Source organism: Tamandua tetradactyla, chromosome 26 (genome assembly GCF_023851605.1).
Source record: "Tamandua tetradactyla isolate mTamTet1 chromosome 26, mTamTet1.pri, whole genome shotgun sequence".
Lineage (NCBI taxonomy): Eukaryota > Metazoa > Chordata > Mammalia > Pilosa > Myrmecophagidae > Tamandua > Tamandua tetradactyla.
Genome location: NC_135352.1, coordinates 16,894,177 through 16,914,534, shown reverse-complemented (window position 1 = coordinate 16,914,534; position 20,358 = coordinate 16,894,177). Strand labels below are relative to the sequence as shown.

The window sequence follows — 20,358 nt, the reverse complement described above, 5'->3', positions numbered from 1 at the left end:
AGTCATACCTTATCATGCGACTTCTGCAAACTTTGCTCTTTCTTCATTTCAAAATGCTCTGATAGGTAGAGGCTCAGAGGCCGGCATTTTGCGTCCTGGTTTCCATTACTGTATTTGTAACTGTGCAGAAATTACTTTATTCTCCAGGTCTTCATGGGATTGTTCTAAAGACATAGTGAGTTTATTTATATAGGTAAAAATTTTAAATCATCTCCTATACTTACTAAGCACCCAATGAGTGTTGGCTATTTTTAAATTGAGAAACTTCCTTTTCAAGCATCTTTGAATGGTGTGTCACTAATTTGATCTTCGCAATCTCATCAATGAAAGGGTCTTGTTTTGTTTTGTTTTGTTGCTGTTTGCATTTCACAAAAGAGAAATTTTCATTTAAAGCACTGATCTCCAGGCAATCTGAGGACTAGGCTTAAAAATATAACACGTGGCATGGATTTATTTTCACTTAAAAGTACTTTTTAAAAATCGATACATAAAATACAAAAGAACCACCACCAGTATTGTAAGATAACATTCTTGAAAAGGAAGGACACAACTTTTCTGTGGTTGTAGAATCAGAGAACTTCTTCCTGAAGTAGAAAGAAAAGTTAGATGGACCCTGCAATAAATGGAAAGATGCTGCAGAAAAGGCTTAAAACCTATGCAATCCCTTTGATGCCTTGATCTCTGGGCCTGTTTCCTCCATTTTGCCATTTGCCAACCTGATATTCTCTTCATGGTTGTATCTATGCATCTCTGGGAATCTATTTTCACACTCAGAGAACAAGAGTTGAACAACTGACTTTAGACTGAGATGAAGTCAAAAGATACTTTCACATAGGTAACTCATACCAAAAAGAAAGCATCCTCTACATTTTATTCATAGAAAGATCTTTACTTTCATTCTTTGGATAATTACATCAGTCTCCAAATCCCCTAAATTCTAGAAATGAGGATCTCAGCAGTCATCAACACCTCTCAAAGATAAAGGCGTCTTCACATTTTAGTTTCTGGCACTAAAAATTAATACCGATGCCATTTTCTTATGCTGAGATACACAACACAGGTAGGGGCATGGGGGCTGTTCATGCACAGACATCCACATGCTCACAAACAGATTACCCATCTGAGAGGGCTTTTCTCACCCCCAGCTCTGCTGACTTTGTCCCCTGAAGAAGGGGAGAGAGATTATTTTCAGGACTCCCCTGTGGTTGTGGAATAAAAAATGTCAGAGCCAGATGGGTCAGAGAGATTCCTTAAAACTTCCAGTACAAGTGAACACTCCCATGCTACTGTATTTTAGACTAGCTGATTGGAATGGGAACCAGCAACTCAATTTCCTTAATTTTGGGAGAGGTATCACAAGCAGTAGAACTAGACAGTTAAGTTGTAAGTCGTTTGAAAGCATCTATTTCAGAACTCCATTTTAAAAATAATGTGAGTGATAGATCCTGGGAAATGAGTTTATTCTAGTTTGCAAGCTGCCAGAATGCAATATACCAGAACAGACCCACTTTTAAAAAAGGGAATTTATTAAGTTGCAATTTTATAGTGCTAAGGCCCTGAAAATGTCCAAATTAAGGCAAGGCTATGAAAATGTCCAAGTCAAGGCACCAACAAGAGGTTACTTCACTCAAGAAAGGCCAATGAAGTTCAGGGTTTCTCTTTCAGCTGGAAGGACACATGGAGACGACTGCTAGCTTTCTCTCCAGGCTTCTCGTTTCCTGAAGCTCCCCCAAGGGCATTTTCCTTCTCCATATCAAAAGGCCTCTGGCTGTGTGGCCTCTCAAGCTTTTTCCAAAATGGTTCCCTCTTAAAGGGCTCCAGTAAGCAAACCCCACCTTGAATGGGTGAAGACAAATCTCCGTGGAAACCATCCAATCAAAAGATATCACCCACAATAGGGTGGGTCACACCTCCGTGGGAACAATCAAAAAGCTCCCACCCAGCAATATTGAATGAGGATTAAAGGACATGGCTTTTCTGGTGTCAACAACAGATTCAAACTGACAGAAGCTTTTAAATCTTTAATATCAGTAAATTAACATACCTGAATCAATGTCTATAATGATAAGTAGTAATAGCAGCTATCTTTTTCTGAGAGCCTTTTATGCTTTATAATGCTTACTACTTTTAGTTCTCTTGACAATCCCATGATTATACCCATTTCATAAAAGAGGAATCTGAGTCTTGTGAGGTAATATAGCTCATTAAAGTGCACCTAGAAAATAAGGGACAAGGCAGAGATTTCAAATGCCCAGAAACTGCCAATTTGCTTTTTCTGCCTCCCCAAAATAGGGCAAAGAAATTGGTTACAAAAATTCCACCCAAATTTAAAGAGCAGTTTTAATCTCATTTATTGCCAGTATCTTTTAAGGATAATATACGTATATTTTGGATTAAGTCTATCTTCAGAAAGGAAAACAATATCATTATGATTTACTGTTATCAAAGAAGGATCTATCTTGTGACTTTTCTGATAGATCCATATTTTAATTTTTCTTTTGTCAGATTGTATTTAATATTTGCTCCATTAGTGAGATACGTTGTTTTAATCCTAATGGTGTTATCTAATATTTTCTTCTGCCACAATTTTGTGGCTTTTCTTATCTTTTCAGGCTATTCCAGGTATTTCAGAGAAGGAAAAGGCTGGTAAGTTGCATTTTTGGTTATGTTTTCCCTCCTATAATAAAATTTCATCTTAAAATGCACATTTAATTATCTAAAATGTATACATCTCCTCAATCTTTGAAGAAATGTTATTGCTGAATTCCTGAGAAATAAATTTTGCTAAAAATGTAAGAAAATACATGTGATGTTTTAACATAACTTTACATTATGTTAAAATAAGACACATGCTTCTACTTGTAACTGCAACCACAATTTTTTTCTTAATGAAAATACTTAGATGTTGACTAATGTACTGGGGAATGGTCTCTGGATATCAGTTGTTAATTGTTACCATGACTTATTTTTTAATTGTTTATTTTATTCAGTAGTTATGGAAAAAGATGTGATGGTCTTTATTTTTAAAGCTTATGCTATACCATCAAAAAATACAATTATGAGGTAATATGAATAATTGTATTGGTTTAAACATAATATTTCTCTGTTTTGTGCTATGAATATATTAATAGTATTATGGGAAAATGGATAATGACAGATAAGAAATATGGAATATGAAAAATTGAACTTGGGTTAGTAGAATTGTGTGCTTTGTTAAATCTTTTCATCTTTCTTGTCTTGTATATTTTTTGTAATAGAAAACAAAATACCAGAAGTAAAAGTGTGCTACCAAGCTAGAAGTACATCATTTAGTTCTTAGACATTTGTGCTTTTGTGATTATCTAAGAGAAGATAACATGACTTCTATAGACTTTACACCAAAGCTTTAGGGTTTACCTGATGTGATCTGTATAATTTCAGTGACCTTATTTTTGCCACCAAGTAGTTCTCATACAGAAGTTTTCATAGTTTGTATCCTTGTGTGAACTAAACTTCTTCTCATGTTTAGGCTGTGTCTGGTTCCTTCAGTCTAATATGTTGAAAGGTATCCTTTCATAATAGATGGAAAATATTGAACTGACATCGTGTAGCAATTCAAGAGGGGAAATAAAAAAGAAGCCCAGTATAACAGAGCAGTAGCATTATCTGGATTTATTAATAATATTTATTAATCAAATTCAAATTACAATTCCAAAGCTGCAGACTGTTAAACAGATTGTGCTAGCGATCTATGTAGGACAAGGAAGGAATGGTTATGCTAAGTACATCGTAAGGGAAAACAAAGTTAGAAAAAGTCATGGTTTGTCATGGGTTGTGATGCTTTCTATAATTCCCAAGATTAGTGGCAATTTAAACAGATTATAGAGCAGAGAACGTTGTTATCTTGTTCCAGAATATCAGAAAGTCAGTGTATGAGTTCTTGGGAGGGGAAAATGGAAATGCCATTGGTCGAGGGAATCGAGAGGCAAAGTTACCTTCTTCCTCTCCCATTTAAATCACTTCAGTTTGGAGGAGAGAAGCATTTCACTTTATCAAGTATTTTTTTAAAATATTAGTAGGAAAACAAAGATCTATTTAAACAAAAAAGCATAAATATAATGCAAACAACATTTTAAAATTATAATCCTGGAAATTTTCCTCGACAACAACAAAAATACGAAATTAAATGTCACTCTTTAAGAAGCTCTTTGGGTCACTTTGGGTCTTTGGGTCTTTGGGTTAACAAATCTAATATTGGGATTGCTGGGGTATAAGTTAAAAGAGTTGATAAATTCAATCCACAGAGGCCTTATAAGATGGTCCATCAATTGGCATATGGCACCCACCCAGGCCTCAGAGCCTGAATGCCAGGTTCCATTGATTTGAGCAGAACCTGGCTTCTCTTGTATAGTAAGACATTGCAGTGGTTGGAATTTTCCTCCAAATTGGATTTTGATTTAGGTTTCTTGAGAATGTGCTGATATGTTTAGGAGGAAGAATTACCTTGTTTGAAAATAAAAATATAAGAAAGAAATTATTTTTGTCGTTAAGGTCGACATATGTCAAGACAAACGCTCATGTTTTAATATTTTTTAATAATGGTAACAGATTTGACAATTCAAAAGAGGACATGCTTTATTTCAAAAGGTATAAAAGACCATAATAGCTTTTTGTAGCAATCTAACTCTTGTGTTTCCAAACTTCACAGTGACCTATTTTAAATATTTTGACTGTTTTATATACGAATATGAATCTCCTTATACCGATCTTTCCAAATCTCCACTTTTAAGCTTCCTCTAAACCGAGGAATGATCTTGAAGGTGGAAGATTCACTCAGTCTTCTGGGGGGTTAATTAAGCTCTTAAATAGGATTAAGCGTCATACCCACCCTTAAGGCCTACCATTTTTTTTCTGTCTTGCTAAGTGAATGTGGCCTATTGTTCCTTATTAAGAAAGTCTATTTTTAATCTATGTGACCTCTCATCTCAGCCAATTGGAACTAATTCTGCCAGCTCTAAACTAATTCTGAAGCTCTAAACAAAATCATTTGGGGGCCATTCCATTAATAATTCTCGCATTGCAATTGTGTGGTTTTCCCTGTGTGCTCTATTTAAGTAGCTGTCTTCTATTGTAATCCATATATGTAAATATAGTCTGGTGGGATCAATTCTGGTGCCCTCCTACCTGGTGATGACAAAAATTTCCAAGTGGAAACAATTTTGAAACAACTATCGGTTCATTTGTTCTACAAATATTTATTGAGCAGCACCATCTAGAAGTCATCATATTAGGTTGGATTGAGGAAGCAGCAATGAATAAGGAATGGTCTGTGCCCTGAAGAGATGCAAACTCCTGTTGAGACTATCCCAGCCAGCCAGCCCCTTCCATTTCCTCTTCTCAATTGAGAATTTCTTCATCCAGCTCATTCAGAAAACCTCCAGGGAGAGAATCAAACTTAAATATTGTTTTCAGGAAATACTACATCAGAATTGTGCGTTTTTAGAATCTGAAATGACATCCAACCCATTTGCTAAAAACAATCAGAATGAATCACAAAAAAATACCAATATGCGTAATTGTATCCAAGACTTAATATTTTTGTATAAATTTCACTATGTCACTAGAATCTGTGTGCCCCTAAAGAGAAGGCTCAATGCCATGGGTGTCTTCTCCAGAACATCTGTTTCTCCAGAACATCTGTTTCATATCTGTGTGGACTTGTACAAGTTACACAAGTAACTTCCTCCTCTCTCATTTCTAGGATATAAATAAAGAATCTGCCATGTTATTGTTATAAGGCAACTGTGCTTCGCACAAAGGATGCCCTGAAAAATGGTAGCTGTTTTTTATGACCATCCATTGTGTTTATGACCCATCATGTATCCAGGCCAAAGAGACTCTCCCCATGTCCCTGCTGCCAATGTCTGCTCCTAGAGTCCTTAAAAGCTTCCTCGGGGCACTAGCTCACAGCTCAGCAGCTGTCCAAGTGGAACGAAGAGGTCACTTTCTCCATTAGGCCTCTGAGTGAGTTCATTCAGGCAGAGATTATCACAGTATAGGCAGAATTGGCCACATTTTAACCTTTCGTTACGAATCCTTTTCTTTATTAGGCTGAAATTCTCTCTTGTGAACTAACAGGCTTCAATTTTCCCAAAAGATCAGTCCCTGAGAAATGTATAATCTGCATCCCATTTTTCCCGTGAGTCCATTGTCCCACTGTATCCCTATTCCTTGGGATAGTTGGATCCCATCTACCCAGCGACCCAGCCAGTAGCCTGGGTTATTGTGCCAGTCCCACCCTGTCTCACCTCCAGCACACAATCCTGCCAACGCCATCTCGTCCACTCCACTGCCGCAGCTTTAATTCGGGGCTTCACTTTCCAGCGGACTTTTGCATTGGCTTCCAAAACTGCTTTCTCTGCCTGGACCTATCCCTTCTTTAGTATACTCTCTACACTGTCACCACACTCATCTTTGAAAAGCACCATCTGAGCATGTCGACTTGTGCTTTAACGTTTTCTTGGTCTCCCTGTAGTTCACGGCAAAGGTCATACTTCCCTGCCTGACATACCTGGCTATTCTGTAATCTGGAAGGAGTAGAATCCTACTTCTGTCCTGTTCGTGGGGAGGCTGATCCATGTGAATTACATCCATGGGGTTCCCTCCTTTCTGTTGTCTCTTTTCCACCAAATAGCAGCACCCGCAGGAGGCTGGGGGAAGGAAGATAGTGGGGCAGAGAGGTTGGGTGGTGTATTTCTCCAGCTGCCCCCTAGGGGGTCTCCACTGGCATCTCTCAGGCAGTCCTTTCCATACAGGGTTCCAGATTTTGACAACCTTTCCCTTCCCTAGCCAAATCAGGCTTAGTGGTGACCACTGTCCATCCCTTGCAATATCACTAAACATCTATAAATAGTACTTTAAGTAAACTCCCCTCAGACTACCCAGTTCTCCATCTGTTTCCTGCTAGGGCCATCATTATATGTTTACCATACATTTTCTCTTCTTTCTATGCCTTGTTTTTGGTCAAATAATAGCCACCATACATTCCAACTCCATAACATGCTACTTCTACCTAGAGCTGTGACATACAACCTCGTTTTTTGTTACCTCATTTTTTGTGAGGTTTTTTTTTTTTTTTTTGCAAGGGCAGGCACCAGGAATCGAACCCGGGTCTCCAGCACAGCAGGCAAGAACTCTGCCACTAAGCCACCGTGGCCCACCCTACAACCTCCTTTGGATAGTTGGATGATAGACAGACAGACAGATAGATAGAGGATAGGTGATAGATGATGGACACAGACAGAAAGATAGTTAATAGAGATAGAATAAGCTAGATAGAGAAAAAGAGGGTTTATTCAGAGAAATAAACATATATAGACCATGTTTTTCTTCATTTGAAATGAAAATAGTTTTCTTCAATTCCATAGGGGAGAAAAATAGCTACTCCTATGTTTTGGAATGTGCTTATTATTTGCTATTGAAGAAGGTAACCTAGAAAGTTACTGCATTTTCATCACTAAGATGTCACTCTGAGGTTAGCTAAAGAGTAGCATTGAGCTCACTAACATCTCACTGTAAAATTAATTCACAGAACACCTCGCAAATTTTGTCAAACTACATGGGAGACCATGGAAAATCGGTCATTTTCATTAGCCAAAAGAAGACTTTTCCTTCGCTGCCTTAAAAAATCCTTCATGCTTTATTAGATCCAGGAGCAATGTTGCCTTCTTAATGAATTCCCTGGCAGAGTTACGCATTTACTATTCTATGTTTCTAAAAAACAGCTCTATGTTTCCTATTACAATTCATATATTAATTTTTTTTGCAGACAGGCACTGGGAATCGAACCCGGGTCTCTGGCATGGTCATATTACCCTTTGCTTAGTGTGCTTCCTCATCTCTAGACCAGAAGCTTTCCAAGGTCAGGAACATTTGTGTTTCCTGTAATCAAAGTAGCTATTAGCACATAGTAGGTGTTCTATAAAAATGTTAATCAATAAACAATAATTACTTTTATTAATTATTTATTTATTTACCAATAAATGGTAATTACTTTTATTGATTAGCATATTTAGCTTCAATCTTCATTGTTTAAAGTTAACAGCGTTCTAAAACTTTTTATTTCACCTTTTTCCCAACCCCCTCTATGACTTCTGCTACCCCTACAAGTCCCAAATATATCAGCCATGTAATTTATTAACGGTGTTATTTCGGGAATCTATCCCTTACAAATGCATAAAGGATGTCATTGAGTAAGATAGCTTAGAATCTGACTTGGGTTGCATTCCTTTGTCATTTTTCTTAGACTGTTTGTTCTCCTGCCTTGAGGTTATTTGGTTGACCAGAAAATGTTTAAAATCAAGGTAATGAATAATTATAGCCTGAAACACTTGTGAAAGATAGCTTTCAGGAGCAAATAACGGAGTCACAGTCTCTCCAAATGCAGTGTTATGGCTAGTAGCGAGGCAGAAAATAGAAATCAAACACTTCTTTGTGCAAAATGTGTGAGGGGAAAAAAATCAGGGTTTTCATAATTTCATCTCAAGTTCTTTGTAAGCTCTCAATAACAAAGCCCAGACTTGGTTCCTTTTGATAATTAATTTTCTTCGCTGCCTTTGATCACTGAGAAGAAAAATACAGATGACAAAAAAAGAAAAGAAAGAAAAAGAAAAATACCGAAATGGAAAGACACTTTCCTATTTCCAGTCTGATCATCGTTGCTTCTATTCAGAGAATATACAATCTACTTCACTGCAAGCCATTTTCTAATATCTACAGACTCGAAGGCATTTGATGAAAAAACAAAAGTGGGATTACTCGTCCTCCATTGAGAGACTCTGCCCTATTTTATGTCCATTACAGAATGGATCCGATTGGTTTTATTGCTGTCTTACCTCAACGTTAAGATTTTATTTCATTCAACTTTATACTCCCAGTGTCTCGCAATGCTATAATTTCTTGGTGTTTGATGAATGAATGAATAAATAAAGGAGATTTTTTTTTAAATCAATAAATCTGTTACTCTCTCTGTATGTAATACTAAAGCCAACGGTAGTATCTTACCATTCTCTTCTAAATAAGACTCTCTCTGAAACTGCAAAGAACCCCCTCCTACTCCCCAAGTTGTTATACAGGGTTCAGCAGGTAATAGAAATTGTCTTTATCTGGCCCGCGCTGGGATTTGGCCCACATTCCAAATTCCTCATTCCTTTTCACTCCCAAAAAATGGATTTCATTATTTTTATACTAATGGCTTATATATTCACTTACTTCGCTTCTCTCTCTTTTTTTTTTAGTACTATGGTCTCTGCTCGCCTGCTTTTTTATGAGGAAGGAATTTAGGATATGCCCACATATAACCTCTCAGTTTTTCTGAAACCTAATGTAAACTGAGCCATGAAAAGTTGATTGAGGTGGACTGGGCTGTTGAGAGGAAATACATTAGCTTTCAGGTATCAAGGAATTCATGAAAATCATTAATAAGCTATTCTTAAATGTCAAAGATCTTGAATTCATAGGATTTTTTTTTAATACAGATAATTGTCTAAATCTGTTTCTTAGTCTCCTGTCGGTATTTTAGTTATTTCCAAGTAGGTGAAAGAAATCAACGACATCACCAAACCAGTCAAATATTTCTTTTTTTCCTCTCAATTATATTTTAAGCAATGTGGGTACATAATCATGTCTCTTCTAACAATTTCCGATTCAGATGTCACCCACTATACTTCAGGTCTCCACAGCGGAAAGTGACACTCCATTATTATCTTTCTGATAGCATTTAGTGATTCCTATGATGTATTTCTGTTCACGAATTATCTTCCAGACAAGGCTGTAAGCTCCCTGCAGGCAGAAACCACTGGTTTCATCTCTGTCATCCCATACCTAGGGTGATAGCCTGCACAGAGCAGGTATTCAGGAAATATTTTTTGAATCAATCAAACAAAACATGCAAGCACTCAGTTCATCTCCAGTGTATTAATGACTTGTACTTTTGACAATATCTGATGAGCTCAAAATATCTTCCTCCAAAAAGTCTGGTACACACTTTGCCCCTCCCGAAAGAATGGTTATAAGCAGTATGATTTGACCTACCAACACAGGCTAATGAGACTGTTTTGCATTTCAATGTATTAATTGACATTGACCTTTTGTGAGTAGAAAAGATAAATTATTCATTTTCAAGCTTTCATGAAGAAAGACAATTTATTCAAAAGGCCTCTTTCTCTCCATTTTATTTAGAAAGCAATAGCAGACCTTTCATTTAGTTTGGAAATCATATCAGATCATTTCTTAGATGCTTTCAAATATTTACTTTTATTAAGTTGCCAGCACACAATTTGCAGTTCAGTTACTTTCATTAACAACGTGAATATATGCACGAAAAACGTCCCCACAAGCTAATTATATGTTGATTCTAGTTTCTTGGGAGATAAGCATTCACTTTGGAAAGTTACATGTAACAAGAGATAATTTTGAACTGTCTGAATATTAAATGTCTCACAATCCTATTGGCAAGACGTTATTTTTCTTCTCTTTCTGATTCTCCATTGGTTTGAAGCACTTTGATTTGTTTCTTTCTATGCAGGAGTGTGAGATCAATCTATCCCAGATGGCTCCATTGACATTGCAATTGCAAAATTAAAACATGATTTTGAGATGTGGTTTATCTAAGTGGGAAATTCTCGGCCGTTGGTAACAACCACAACAAGTTAACCAATGTCAAAGAAAAGACTGGGGCCCACCTGGTTGCTTCAGGCTGTGCAAAAGAACAGTCTGGCTCTTTCAGGGGAATAGTAGAACAGGAATCTAAAAAGCTCTTTTTTTTTGCTTTAACCGGTCTGGAAGGGTCTCTTAGAGTTCGTATAGCACTGCTTAAGCAAAATGATCCTCAAAAAAAACCCTTGTTTACCCACCCCAATGAGGTTTAGTTTTTTTCTTTAAAAGTTTCCCGAAAAAGGAAACCATTGAGATCCCCCCTCCAAAAAACACCTGCCAGTATCTCCCAATTGCTAAAGTTATCAACACCTTAATATAAATCTTAAATCGAGACTTTTCTATGAAGTCATGAAAACAAATAAATGGAGGGTAAGAGTACCGTTAGTCACTTCCGCAATTCCCCTTTGTTGTTGGTTTGTTGTGGCTTCTAACTGTGGTTTGGGAAACTTCCTTACCTTTTAAAGTCTAGGGTCTTCCTAGGTATACTTATCTAAGTGTTTTCCCTACTGTACTGTGATTTCCTTGAAAGCAGATTTTTCCCTGTACCTATATAATGCCAGCTTCATAGCAGGTGTTTGGTTGCATGCCTGTGGAATGAATGATTGAAGGGGCAGTAATAGCAGATTTCATCTGTGCCTGCACTTTTCTAAGCACTTTACAGACATGAACTCATTTAATCTTTTTTCTTTCCGAGCCACCGTGGCCCGCCCTCCTTTAATCCTTTTAATAGCCCCGTGAAGTAGGTGTTATTTTTCTCTACATTATAGCGATGAGGAACCTGAGACTCAGAGAGGTTTTGTAAGATAACCAAGGTCACACAGCTAGTAATTGCCCAAGGCAGGTTCAAGCACAGGCAGTGCAGACCAGAACCCATGGTCTTCCTTTTGCATTAGGTAGTGGCTAAATGCCAAGACTTCTCAAGCTGACCAATTAAATTTTCCATAATCTGGCCTTACCCTTCCTTTCCAACTTTACCTCCCATCCTCCTCTACCCACATCCTCTGCTGTAGCCATCGTAGCACCTCACCCTTCTCCTGAATTTGCTTCTTTATAACTTGACTTTTGCTCCTCCTGTTTCCCTTCCAGAAATTCTCTCCCTCACAGCTCTCCCACCCCAAGAACTCTTTCGGGTCCCACTTTCCCTGTGAAGTTGTCCGTGACAGCTCTTGCTTCTATTTATTTCATAATTTTTGAAATGATACAACTAAAGCATAAATAGTGTGCACCGGTCATTTTCACACTTAACCATGTATGGACTTTCATTGTCCTCTGAGTGTTTTATTTGCTTATTTATTTATTTTATATTGTTTATTTATGTCATCGATTTATTCAGCCGTGCCTTCCAATAGTCCTTTAAGCACCTTTCTAAAGTCACTTAGTACAGAGCTGAGCACCTACAAGGGGCTTATGTAATACATTTTTAGTATAAAAACCTTCTTTAGAAACTCACAAGGGTTAAAATATGTAACACCTTCCACTAATGTTAACTTTTGCATTTTCTTCTCTAGGCAAAAGTAACTCTTTTCTCATAGCCATTGCTTTTAATTATTTAAGTTCTGTCCTTTGGAAATTTTTTTCAGGTTTTCAAAAGAAAACTCCTACTACTAAATAAGTTAACAACAGATTATCATTTGTTGTGTACCTATGATGTAGTGCTGAGAGGTACATGAATTTCTCTTGCCCCAAAACTGATGCTTTCTTTCTCTCCATGTCCACCTCCAGATGTTCTAATACAAGCACTGGCAAAAGTGACTAAAGCTGTAATAATTCATATGATTGATAAGAGCTGCATATTCCCGTGCTTCTGCCTTTGTTACTGAAGCTTAGGTCTAATATTATCTTTTTCTCCAAATCACAGTCTTCCTTCAAGGATTAGGTTGTGTGCTACCTTTCTCTCAATGCTATATTCCATGGAAAACTCCCTCTTTGACCCAGAAAGATTTCACTGCTCACCTTTTCTCCAGTCCCCCAGGCTCTGCAGCCTTCTATCCTAAGCTATGGCCAGCTGATCGGACAGGGGTAGGAGATGGGGCAGAGGACACCTGACCCCAAGGCCAGAGAATATGTTGGCTGACCTGTGACTATTGACCTAATCTGTGTGTGTGTGTGTGTGTGTGTCTTTCTTTCTGTCTCTCTGACTCTCTCTGCATCTGTCTCTGTCTGTCTGTCTCTCCTTTAAATTAAGAGCTCAAGTCAATTCGCAGCAGATGCTTTAGCTGAAAGAGTTCACAGAGACCCTGGAGTGGAGTGACCGAGGAACCACTCTGCAAAGAGCAGCAACATAATGGAACAAGTGGCCAGAGACAAAGAATCTAAGAGACAATGCAAGCTAGAGAAAGAGAAGGAGAAAGTAATTGCTTCCATCCCAAATGACTCTTTAGGTGTCCTCTCCAGCTCCCAGGAGGTCCCTGCCTTACATTTGCAAAATATCTCCACATACTTACACCCTAGGCTCCAGGTTTTTTTTGTTTTTGTTTTGCATGGGCAGGGAATCGAACTTGGGTCTCCTGCATGGCAGGGGAGAACTCTGCCTGCTGAGCCACCATGGCCTGCCCTAGGCTCCCTTTTAGGTGAACCTAATTTATGGATTAGTTCTTGCCCTCAGATCATTTAAGACAGTCTTCTGCAAATTTTTATTGAATATACAGCTAGTCTCAAAAGCTCTGGGATCCGTCCTATAACTACTTGTTGAAGTGTGCTTTGAAAACTAACGCTTTTTTCTTTCTTTGCTTTGTATATATGTATATTATATGATTTTTAAAAAAGTTTAAAAAACAAACCAGAAATGTATTGTCTTACAGTTCTGGGGCAAGAAGTCAGAAATTAAGGTGTTGGCAGAGCCATGCTCCATCTGAAGTCTGGAGGGAAGAATCTCTTCCATGCCCCTCTTGGCTTCTGGCAGTGGCCAGCAATCCCTGGCATTTTTTGGCTTGTGGCAGTGCAACTCTGCCTCCATCTTCACGTGGACTTCTTCTGTCTGTCTCTGTCTCCCACCCTCTTCTTGTGAGGGCACCAGACATATTGGATTAATGGCCCACCCTACCCCAACAGGCCTGCATTTTTTTATGGGTTTTTTTTTTAACTTTTTTTATTGTACAGTATAACATATATACAAAGCAAAGAAAGAAAAAAGCAATAGTTTTCAAAGCACTCTTCAACAAGTAGTTACAGGACAAATCCCAGAGTTTGTCATGGGCTACCATACAATCCTCTCAAATTTTTTTCCTTCTAGCTGCCCCAGAATATAAGAGGCTAGAGGGTTTAAATACTTTTTTATCATCACAATCAACTTTTTTTCCTTTTCTTTTTTTGTGAAAAATAACATAGATACAAAAAAGCAATACATTTCAAAGCATAGTACCACGATCAGTTGTAGAACATACTTCAGAGTTTGACATGGGTTACAATTCCACAATTTTAGGTTTTTACTTCTAGCTGCTCTAAGATACTGGTGACTAAAAGAGATATCGATTTAATGATTCAGCATTCATACCCATTTGTTAAATCCTATCTTCTCTGTATTACTCTACCATCACTTTTGCTCTCTCCATCCCTCTCTTTAGGGGTGTTTGTGGACCTTCATTTTAACTTGACTAATTCCAGCTGGATTCCCTATTTCCAAATAAGTTTTTGTACTGGAGTGCTAAGGCTTAGGACTTCAGCCTATCCTTTTGGGGGGACACAATTCAAACCATAACATAGTGAATGTTCAATAAAATTATAATTTTTCATGGCTGTACTACAGATGACAGAACTCTACTACGTTGCCATATTACTATTTCATCATAACTTGAAACCCATATCATATGTTCTGTCCGTTCCTTTCAGTCACACTCATCCAAATCAGCCCCATCATATCTTGTATTTATTTCAGTCATGGATTTGCTTTTTCCCCTTGACCAAATAAATTATCCCTTTTTTTCACTCACTCCATCCTGAACACAGCATTAGTTTTTCAATTTGTGTGGCAATTTGTTTGAATCAACTATTGTGCCTCAACAACCTGATATTAAATTCACATTTCTTCATACCACTAAATACTATTAGAAAACTATTAAATAATAATAGCTAACTTTATAAAAACAAAAAATGGGAGAAAATAACTAAACGAAAGATAAACTAACACACAATTGAGCAATGAGACAGTTGATTCATTTTAAAAATTACCTAAAGTAGCTTCAAGAGGAAACAAAATTGGAATTCTGTTAGACGTACTTGCATTGACTGACTTGGCATTTTTTTAATTTAAAAAAACTATACCTGTGGGGTGGAGTTGGGAGGTGCATTTCCATGATTCTCTTTTTTTTTTTTTTTCATTTTTTTACCTAATGCTTTTATAGGCTGCTTTCCAGCTGCAATGATGAAAACAGTAGCTTCCATCTATGTAGGTGAATCAAAAGAGGATGCCAGGCTTTTCTTATTTTATAAACTGTCTTATTTATTATCTAAAAAAAACACCAGGGTGCACAGGTGTTCAGTGGTAGAATGCTCACCTGGGGAGACTGGGTTTGATTCCCAGACCATGCACACCCCAAAAATTTAAAAAACAAAAGAAAACATTAAACCGTCCTTATTTTGTAATACTCTTGAGCACCAAATTTTAGAGCCTTAAAAACCTCATCTAACTTGTGACCCTAATTCTGAAATGGCGCTTGCTGCTCTGCAGCTAATGAGGAGGCATTTCCCAGACGGTGCATAACAAGGGACCAGAACTGGGGCAAGTGACCCTCTCCTCACATGCAGAGTCCCAGGCCCTTCTGTCATGCAGAAGAACCACTCGGGAGAGAGATGTGTCTTTCCAAATGGAGTTATTCCAACACATAAAAATATCTTCAAACATTCCCGAAGTATTCCCATCCAGGACATAAGCCAACTTTAAAAAAAATAATTGCAGATCACAGAGTATGAAGACATTTTTTTTTTCATAAAGGAAACACAATTTAAAATTACAGCAAAGTAGATTTAGTTAGATGATATTCAGAAGTTAGAAAGAAGCCATAGTTATTTTTTCCCCCTTGTAGAAGCTAAGTGAGCCAAGCTAACAGCACTGATCCATAGAAAGAATTTCACATCTGGAAAATCTTTACTCCATCTGTGGTAGGTTTGCAGCCTCTTGTTCCTCCTTTCCCCTTTCCCATGACTTCAGCTTACCTTGCTTTTTGTTTTTGTTAGTGAAATTATTTAAACCTAAGGGGTTTTGCTTAGTTTTGTTTTTAAGTGGAAAGAAAGCAAGGGTATGCCTGAATATGCTTTTGTGATTCGCTAGAATATAGTCTTATTTTTATTTTCTTTAAGCATCTACCTAAATGATGTAGATAGCCAAAAAAGACAGAAATGTTATCCAATAACTTCTATGGAATTTGTTTGGATTTCCTTGTCTTTGCTGTTCTCTCTTTGCCCAGCAATCTTCAGCTGAGCTACACACCTCATTCCCAAATGCCCCGTAGACTCAGCTACAGGAACGCCCGCATTCTCCATGCCTGCACCTTTTGTCTCAGTGTCTTTGCTAATGCTTTCACCTTTTTCCAAAATTTCCTTTCATACCATCTGCAAATTGTCTTATTTACAAACTCCTTGAAGCTTTCCATGATTCCTACCACTGAAATCAGCAGTGTTTCCCTGAGTTCCCAAATTCTATGTCTGAACTTTTCAGAAGGATTTTATCCTTTTGAACCCTTTATAATAATTATCAAGATTTAGTTTCACTATTATAAATTCATGTCTGATTTACCTTTGAGTGTCTTGCACATAAAGAACACTTCATTTTTTAATTGAAGAAAAATTGTCATTTTTAATGGAGCACAGTGGCACCCCCTTCATTCTCAAGAATATTTGTTTAAAAATTCAGATCTAGATCCAGGCCTACTGAGCCAGAATCTCTTAGACTGATGAATCTGAAATGTTAACATACTATCCAGGGGAATCTTATCCACAGTAAAGTTTGAGGATCACTGGTTCATGTCAATGAAAGTTTCCCATTTATTTTTCTCCATCTACATGCATATAATTTCAATATATCCTTCAAATTTTGTACTGCAATACTGGCCATGTGCCTTCCCATATGACAGAAGTGTCCCAGATGCTGGCAGCCTGTCTTCAGAGTCCAGTATTATTCTGTTGATGCCTTGAGTTGGACATCTTAGCTGCCTAAGAACTGGGAACCATGAGTTAATAAATCCCCATTGTAAAAGACAACTCATTTCTGGTATATCGTATTCTGACAGCTTTAGCAAACAGAAGCATCCTGAGGGGGGCTGACTTAATCAGCAACACCCTTTGAAAGGGTACCTGGATCTTCACTGAAAGGAGGGATGCTCTCCTCCTGGCCTTGAAGACACAGGCCACCACAAGGTCTGCAGCTGCAAGGAAATGAATTCTGCCAACAACCACGCAGCTGCAGCCTTGAGAGACCTTAAGCAAAGATCCTAGAAAAGACATGTCCTTACTCCTGACCCACAGAAACCATGAGATGATATATGTATGTTATTTTAAGCCACTAAGTTTGTGGTGATTTTGTCATGCAGCCATAGAAAACTAATGGATTTCCTTTCCACTTTTCTAAAATTTCCAGATTTTCTGTAATAAACACATTTATAACAGAAAAAAAAATGTGTACTGCACAAAATCCTATGGCCTAAGACAAATCAGTATGACACTGAATAACTAGTAAACAATCATGTTTTATTACAAATAAAATCAAGAGTATTTCTGAATAATTATTTTGCCAAATAATGCTCTGGGTCTTACAAAGCGGTTTAAGATCCCACCTTCAGAGAGCATAAAGTCAGAGTGACAGAAAAGAACCAAACATATGAAAAGTTTATTAAGCAAGCAAAATAATCAAAGATGCCCTGTTGTGCCATATAGTTTCAAATATTTGTCATTGGCCAACTGTTCTAGTTGGCTAGCTGCCAGAATACAATATACCAGAAATGGACTAACTTTTTAAAAATGGGAATTTAATAAGTCACAAATTTACAGTTCTAAGGCCATGAAAATGTCCCAATTAAAGCAAGTCTATAGACGTGTCCAATCTAAGGCATCCAGGGAAAGATACCTTGATTCAAGGAGGCTGATGAAGTTCAGGGTTTCTCTCTCAAAAGGAAAGGCACATGGTGAACATGGTCAGGGTTTCTTTCTCAGCTGGAAGGGCACATGGTGAAACCAGCATCATCTGCTAGCTTCCTCTCCAGCTCCCCAGGAGGCATCTTCCTTCTTCATCGCCAAAGTCACTGACTAGTGGACTCTCTGCTTCATGGTTTTGTGGCATTCTGAAGCTTTCTCCAAAATGCTACCTCTTTTAATAGATTTCAGTAAACTAATCAAGACCCACCTGGGATGGGTGGAGACACGTCTCCACCTAATCAAGTTTAATACCCACACTTGATTGAGTCACATCTCCATGGAGATCATCTAATTAAAGTTTCCAACATGCAGTACTGAATAGAGATTGGAAGAAGTGGCTGTCTTTACAAAATGGGATTAGGATTAAAACATGACTTTTCTCATGCACATAAATCCTTTCAAACTGGCACACCAACCAATTCATTATCCAGTCTCCCAAAATGAATGACATTTTAAGGTAATGAAGATCATTCCATATGCAGACATGGTAGGGAGAGTGTTTTAATTTAGTAGGCTTTTGAAAGCAGATACCATGACACAGGTTGCTTTTAACAATGGGAATTTATTTGCTTATACTTTGAGATAAATGTCCAAATGAAGGCATCATCCCAGCTGCCAGCAATTTTTTAGTTTTCTGCCACGTGGCAAAGCACATGGTGGCATCTGTTGGTCTCTCCTTTCTATTCCAGGTTTCACTGCTTTCAGCTTCTTGTTTGGTGGCATTCTCTCTCTTTGTCTGAATTTCATTCTCTTATAAAGGACTCAAGTAAAAGGATTGAGACCCACACTGGGCCATGCCTTAACCAAAGTCACCTCATCAAAAGGTACTGCTTATAATAGGTTTACACCTACAGGAATGAATTAGCTTTAAGAACAGTGTTTTTCTGGGATATGTCCAACTTCCAGCCAACACAGAGAGAAAAAGAGGAGAGGAAGAGAGACTATACAATGAAGCTAATGTCCACCACTCGCATTCAGTAGAAGATGTTTATTTGGATCAGGTTCTTGTTGTAAATATAAATTCTTCAACAGAGCTCCAACTTCCTCCACCTCTCCCAGGACTATAATTTTGTAAGCCTGTAAACAGGCCAAGTGACACTGGAAAAATCACTACCAGATATTGCTGAAACCTGGTGCACATATTAGAATTCTTTAGTAAGTCTACAATCTTTAGCTTCTCCTCAGTGAGGCCTATTATCCCTACACTCCAGCTTAATCCATACACAGCCAAATGTCAACCCATCTCATTCTCTTCTCTCCCTGCCAACCTTCTCTCCCACTTCCTCTTCCCTCCACTTGAAAGTTGAGAGCCTTGGATGAAGGGGAAAATGACTAGGAGAAAGAGATATTGATGAATACAGCCTTTCCTGCCTCTCCTGGTTAGTTGTCTCAGGATTTCCTTACCCTAGACCTTGAGAACACATGCCTTGAGAATGCCAACAGTCTGCTGAGAAAGAGAAGTAATGGTTATATGATAAGATACTTAAGATACATGTAGACATTTTGTTGAGGGAGAGAGGATACCTGGGCTTGAGTGGTCCAGAGAAGATCTGGGGAGAGGGAGAGAGCCTTGAAAAACTGGGAAGGAAGATCTGAGACATTTCTAGGCAAGGAAGTTGGTGTCGGCATAGTCAGAACAGTGGAAGTGCACAGGGCAATGTGAGACTGTGGGTAGTCCAGACAACTGGACCCCATTTTTTTGTTTGGATGGACAGAAGTTTGGAAAAATGGATGGGTCCAGGTTCTAGCAGGTCTTGGATAGGAATTATGGTTTTTACTAAGAATGCAAATCTTGGGAAATTAATCAGTGGTATTAACCCAGCTGAAAAGACCTAAATATCCCTATTCTTAACTATTTAGTAGTTAAGGAAAAAGTGGTGGAAACAGTTCTTTTTAACTGCTACACTAGGATATCAAAAACTCATTAGATAGCTACAATCCCTACTGATAAAGGACTTTTCATATGCATATATCACATGGGAATTAGTGACTAGGCTAGAAAAAAGTCAGAAAATTTTGACTTATGTTTTAGTTCTTGGTGATGCACTTTCAAAAGATGAGCTCTACTTTATTTTAATCCAATCATCACTTATGATAATAAGTAACAAATTCAACCATTAAGATAAAGAAAAGATTACATAGGAATTTAGAAACTAAAAAGAATACCTCCCTCTAAAGATCTCCAATATTCTCCCTTATTTCAGAGTCAACAATTTTCCTAAGACCATTTCTTAAAACTAGCTAGATGACAGGGAGGTTTACTTTAGAAGGATCATATTTACATTTAAATGACAAAATGGGGTGTCCTATTTCTTGCTACCACTTCTCCCTCTGTTTTCCTTTGAATATTTTTAGGTTTCAATGTCCTTGCATCATTGACAATCTTTGGTCTTGTTGTCAGATATGCATAAAATCCCAAAGGCAAAATACCTCCATTTCCTTCAGAGATGTTTTTGTTTTTGTGTCAACTTTCAATTTGAAACACTGACAATGATTATTAGTTTGCTTTTCCACAAAAATAACAAAGAAGGAGAGTGT

At 37.7% G+C, this 20,358-nt stretch overlaps 1 protein-coding gene across 4 annotated transcripts in view; it reads left to right on the top strand.

The window, feature by feature from the left end:
- DLC1 (DLC1 Rho GTPase activating protein) overlaps positions 1-20,358 on the top strand; it is a 456,370-nt gene that overhangs the window by 229,160 nt on the left and 206,852 nt on the right. For all 4 annotated transcript variants that reach the window (XM_077144218.1, XM_077144217.1, XM_077144219.1 and 1 more), the window contains exon 5: positions 2,613-2,646. In XM_077144218.1, the coding sequence (XP_077000333.1) occupies positions 2,613-2,646 (34 nt within the window). The remainder of the gene's footprint in view (positions 1-2,612; positions 2,647-20,358) is intronic.